The sequence below is a fragment of the Austrofundulus limnaeus genome, unplaced genomic scaffold (assembly GCF_001266775.1).
Source record: "Austrofundulus limnaeus strain Quisiro unplaced genomic scaffold, Austrofundulus_limnaeus-1.0 Scaffold5, whole genome shotgun sequence".
Classification (NCBI taxonomy): Eukaryota; Metazoa; Chordata; class Actinopteri; order Cyprinodontiformes; family Rivulidae; genus Austrofundulus; species Austrofundulus limnaeus.
Window position 1 is genome coordinate 5916872 of NW_013952407.1, and position 6179 is coordinate 5923050.

General features: G+C 39.1%; 1 protein-coding gene across 1 annotated transcript in view; it reads right to left on the bottom strand.

Annotated features, from left to right (window-relative positions):
• The window catches only part of aco2 (aconitase 2, mitochondrial), an 11202-nt gene extending 9039 nt beyond the window's left edge, over positions 1-2163 (bottom strand). The window contains 1 exon segment of the mRNA XM_014028466.1: positions 2067-2163. Coding sequence (XP_013883920.1) covers positions 2067-2102 — 36 coding nt within the window. The 5' untranslated portion in view covers positions 2103-2163.
• Between the last annotated feature and the right edge of the window lie 4016 nt (positions 2164-6179).

Below are 6179 nucleotides of genomic sequence, written 5' to 3' on the forward strand. Positions count from 1 at the left end.
ACAATCCTATACCCTGGATTAAACTAAACCCTGGATTAAAGTACATCTTTCTCTCAAGCAAGTATGAAAATATGGCTTCACAAACATTTCCATCCCCTTTAGATAATAACAACTGTCTCTCAACAAAGTTTACCTGAATGTTGGAAGGTAATATGTTTCTGTGAGCCTTGTCCATAAACAGTAAAATATAATAATAAACCAAATCATAGGATTTCAAAATTTTCACTTATTAGATGGATGGTTGTAATCTTTTTTAGTGATAATTCTTATGGCTCTTACTTATTTGAGCGTCAAACTGGTTCAAGATGGCCGCCAGAGCTAAGCAACCAAATGGATWTCACTCAGTCGTTACAAATACTGAGCTCAAATTAGACGTAGTAATACCTGAGAGTCAACCCCGACACWTACTACGAGTGTTGACAAATAATCTTTATTTAGAACTCTCTTTAACCACTGGAATCAACTCAGTTTGACTGACAGCAAAATGAACTARGGGACAGATTTTAATGAAACTTTCAAATAAAAAAAAAATGTATGGAGTCATTTCCAAATGGCTGCCACAGGTAACTAACCTTATCAAAACACATTAATGTCTATAATTCAGTGGGTTTTACAGAGATTGGGCTAAACTAAAGTGTGGTGGTGGGTAGCTGAGAATCATTCACAAAACATAAAGCTCTGGAAAAAGTTAAGAGACCACTGCACAGTTTCTCTGTATTTGGTTGAAAGTATTTCAGCAAACATTGATTTCTGAACTCTTCCTGAATTAAAACATTAGTTTTGTTGTTTCTAAATGAATATGAACTTGTTTTATGTGCACTATTTGAGGTCTGAAAGCACAGCATCTTTGTCGTCATTTTGACCATTTTTTCATTTTCTGCAAATAAATATTAAATTTTTGCTTGCAATTTCAGAGACTAAAACAGAATAAATAGCAGAATAAAATAACATATACCTATAAAGAGTAAAATCATAGAAACGGATCATTTTAAAGTGGTCTCTTAATTTTTTTCAGAGCTGTACTTTGAGTGTGACAACACACAATGAGATTAAATACAATGTTATTTTTTTTTACTAAAACTGCTATTTTTTCATGTTTCAACATAAAATGTCTCATACGTAAACAAAAAGGAATGTTAGATGTTTAATTTAATATCTACAAAACAGAAATGAATGCGACAACATTGTGCCTAAAGTCCTTTTATTGTGGTCATTACTTTAACAACAAGGCTTCATAATAAAAGCTTTTTTTTATTGGCATGRAACTAAGAAAGCAGCACCACTCCCAATGTTTGAAGTGTTCGGCTTCCTGGAAGCTCATTTTAAAAGTGTTCCTCTGTTGAAAATAGTAAAATCTTCAGAGTTACATAAGTGTAGCAGTTTTTGTGTGGAGTGAGGTGTGTGACAGTGTGAAAAATGAGGAAACAAAGAGTAAAAGATGTGGGCATTTGGCTGGGTCAGCTGGTGATGATGTGCCCCTGAGCTGGCAGGATGTGCCTGTGTTTGAGATAATTATCTGAACAGACTATCTAGCTCTTGTTCCAGACAACAGGGTGTGTCAGCTTTAAATGTCTGTTTAAAAATAATAATAATAATCCTCATATTTGTGTCCAAACAGCCCAGTCTATGAGACCTAATGTAGCTGCTGGGGGCTCTAACCTTGTTGGTAACCTTAACATTTTAAACCAAATGTCCAAACAGCCCAGTCTATGAGACCTAATGTAGCTGCTGGGGGCTCTAACCTTGTTGGTAACCTTAACATTTTAAACCAAACTCAACCTCTGTCAGAGAACTAGTCCTGTTTGGTGACAGGCTGCAGTTCTCTGTGACAACATCTAATAAAACGAGAGACGAGCAGTGATTTAAAAAGTCAAAGTCAGAGCAGTTAYAGAGTTCAGGACACGATGACCTGACCAGCAGCTGGCGGGTTCGCAGCTTTTATTCATCCTACAAAACACGTCTCTGACCTACACCGGAGTCAGACCGCATCAGACCGGCCCTCTACGGCCCGAGTCAGCCGCTGCTGGTGGATAACTTTGGCTTAATAAGTGTTTTTCATCTCCTACCTGGAGCCGGGCCACAGTCAGACAGTAGGTTGCCATTTTGTTCACTGACAAAGATGTGAGGGTCGCACGTGACGTCACGCGATTGTAAAGCACGTTTTTCTTCTTCTTCTGTTCCCAGCGGCGGCCATTTTGGTTTTACTGCCCCCTAGTGAAGAAAAACAAAAAGTTGTTTTATCTCTCTCTAAACAGCCATGATTGTATTTAAATTATTTGCAACGTGAGGAGTGTTGTTCGGCTTCAATACGTTCTTCTTTTTATGTCTTTGAAAAGTTTATTGCAAAAAATTATAATAACAATAATAAAATCAACAACAAACAATAAGAAAAAAGAAAAAAAATTGTGTAGGTCTTCTGGACGGGTTCATTTCTAATGAAACGTTTCGTCTCTTCTCCAAGAGACTTCTTCAGTCTGAGAGTTTCTGTTCAAAAGAATGTCCCAACACAGACGAGCTATATCTAATGGCCAGAACTCTGCAGTTTTCACTCATTTACAGGCCAGAGGTCACTCTTTCAGAGATGAGGATGTTCTCATTCTTGATAGAGAGGAACGTTGGTTTGAGAGAGGAGTAAAAGAAGCCATTTTTGTGAAGAAAGACCGTCCATCATTAAACAGAGGTGGAGGCCTCCGTTTTCAGTTGTCCCCCTCCTACAGTGTGGCCATTGCCAGTATCACTCCACCCCCTGCTAACGATAAGTGTTAATTAGGTGTCAGCGATAGCCATGTGATGTGAGTATCAGTCACKTGGAGGCAGGGCTTAAAAGCCTGAATTTTGCCTGAAACTCTCAGACTGAAGAAGTCTCTTGGAGGAGAGACGKAACYTTTCATTAGAGAAGAACCCGTCCAGAAGACCTACACAATTTTTTTCTTTTTGATTTTTTACCTGGATTACTGAGATGCATCAGGACAACAAACAATAAGAAACACAAAATGATACTATAACACAAAATAACTAACTCACTAACGACATTTTGGAGAAGGGTATTTTTAAGAAAGCATTAAGTAATTACCTAGGATGATAAACTATAACTAATCCTGTGATGAACTTGCGACGTGACGTACCTCCCCCCTCACACTGGGCACCAGTGACCCTGAAAAGAAAAAGCGGGTATAGACCGACCTTACATGACTGATAATATTAGTGTTAAATATTAGTTTAAAACACAAAAGAGAGTCTTTGGACAGGGTGTTTTCTATAGGATTTACTCCTGCGTGAGTTTAGACTCTTTAAATTATTGAGAAAGTCTTACTGGTAATTTGAATTTGARAGGTTAGTAATTTTACCAAATTAGCAGATTATTTTGATAAGAACGCAGACGAGGAAGGGAGATCATTTATCAACTTGCATCAGCTTGAAAGTTTATAACCATACCTGACACAGACTTCTCACCACCCATGATGATGAGTCAGAGCGTCCTGTGGTGGAAAATGAGACCGTGCACGTACTGGTCTGCCTGGTCAGCACACCAAGTGGCTTGGACCCCAGAGAGTCTGTTGAGATTCACAGCTTGTCCAAAAAGTCCCTCGGGACAGGAGGGTTACGATGGTGGAGATGAGGCAGGCCCAAAGTTSTTCGGCTGATGAAGCAGGAATCAGGCCACGTGTGAGCTGGAGCAGTTCTCATTGTCTCTCTTTTTCTCGCTCTGCTAGATTTATAACAACAGCTCTGAGCAAAACGGCTCTTTTACTTAGGTTAACAAAAATAACGAAAAAATGGAGAGGAGGTCACGCCAAGGAAACAGACAGACGGACTACAAAAAGCAAAGTAAAGTGCAGTCGTCTTCCCGAACGCTTTCTATGCAAAGTCTGATAACACACCGGGACACCCAGACTGTTGACTCCGGAAAACCTTGGGGATTGTTTGGAGTTTTAGTTCACTCTGTCCAAGGAGTCTTCATTTCACAAACGTTTCCTTTTTCAAAAATAAAAAAGCACTTTATCTTTGCAGCTGAGTCAGTGTTTTGTGAACGATACAGGCGTAAAAAGAAATGGACGTGATTTAGTWCCTGAATTTTGAAGAGAATAGTTTTGACATCTAGAAAAAATGGTTATAAGTCAGAGGCAGTGGCAGCAACAGATAGTTTATAAGGGTGGCCAGACTGGGACCACTGGTCGCACAGGGGTGGCCCAGAAAAATTACACATTTTTCCTGGAAGACAGTTTGTTGACGTAAACAGTTTTTTTTTTTTTGGTTATTCTTTAATTTACTTACACAGACAGTGACTACCACAATCAGTTCCATATTTGAGCAGTGCAGTTGAAATGAACGTTGTATAGAAAAGGCTTTGCTAAAATAATGCTAGCAAAGTGGCATGTGTGGTGGCCACTTGGTTGGTCAAAGGTTTTATAWGGTGGCCATGACAATCCCTTTGTTCCGCCCCTGGTTAGATTTCACTGTAAATGAGGGTCTTCAAATGTTACAACTGGCAGTACAGAAAAACTTGTAATAATAATAGATAGGCTGTAAGTTTTTCAGTATTTTTCATGTATCTGAGAGTGATTGTGTCTATGTACCACAAAGTCACAAAAGTCTGGGTGCAGTCTTTGCACYCTGGGGATTTGAGAGAAATGCAGTTGGATACAATAAATGAAAGAATACAAACTGCACTACTCTTTTCCTTGGGTGGTTCCACTCCACTTCAAACTCAGGTACCAGAGGCCGGAGAGTTTGAGGGTTCTGTTAGCTGTTAGTGATCTCTTAGGATCACTGGATCTGTTGAGTTCACTCTTCCAGTTCGGGGGTCACACCACCAASRGCTCTGATGACCACWGATGCTTTGACTCTCCACAACTTCTCRATTTCCTTGTTCAGTCATTCTAATTCTTGCAGTGCTCCTTCTTCCTGATGTTACAGTCACTTGGGATTGATCCATTTATCTGCACTGCCGTCTTCTGTAGTTTGTCAACCACAATTTCCAGTTGGAAACATCACCWGTTTGTCTGGATTGGGAAGTCCTACAGTAGGGCCTACCTTAGCTCTGACATTCTCCACCACCCGTGGTGAAGTCTACAGCTCAAACAAATTGCAAACTTGGCTCCAAACAAAAGTACAATGAATATTTCAAGAAACCCTGTGGAAAGTGGAGACGGGTGATGTTTTTTTTTTAATCGGGTAGAATCAGATTTAGTCAAGTGATCGGGCCGATCCTGTTTTCACGACTGTTTTCAGCATCATCATGCTTTACAACTGCTGCTAAGAAGTCAAGACGCACACAWGTATGCAGCCATGTCCACAGTGTGGGAACACTTTTCAATGGAAAACAATGATGCTSAAACTGCATCTTGCAAAATCTGCAAACTGGATGTTTCTCATGGTGGGAACAGCAGGGCTCACTTTACCAGCCTTGTCACTTGGAAAGAAATAAAGAAATAAAGCTATCAGATCTGTATCGGATCGGTATAGGAAAGACCAATCATTAAAAATATCGGATTGTATCGAGAGCCAAAAAATCTGGATCAGGACATCCCTAATAAAAACAGTTTGGAGTATAAGGCATGGGCTGACTCATGTCAAACAAAAGTCTGTTTTGTCCAAAAATAAGTTTATTMAAAGATCCAGGTTCTTACGGTTTGTTGTGGAATAACCTGAGTAGTGGACCTCAGGTTAATTGAATATTTTGGTCATTACCAATACTCACCATAACAAGGCTTAGGTGAGGCTGATCAGGTAGGCTATGATTTGTGTCTTTAGCAAATATGTTAGTTGAAAAGACAAAAATAAAGAAACTGCTCTTCAGCTTCTGTTTTCTTATTTATAACAAACATATAGACTGTGAAAGCTACTCATTTCAAATCATAAAAAAACTGGCAAAAAAATCATAAACAGATCAAAACGTGTTTTTCTGCAGATCCTGATGAGTGATTTGTTTACATTGAGTCCATACATAGCCTACCAACATCAACAAAGGTCTGTCATAAAGGGTGCTTTTTGGTATTTWTTTTAGTATTTTCTGAAGTGGCACTTGTTCTAAAAAGTGTCAGAACCTCTGTTACTTTWAGAACAGTGCTTTTCACACTTCACATGATTATCGTTTAGGGCAGTGCTTCCCAAACTTTTTATCTTCTGACCCACAAAATATCCATGGCAAAAATTTGTGACCCCAAATATTACTGGTC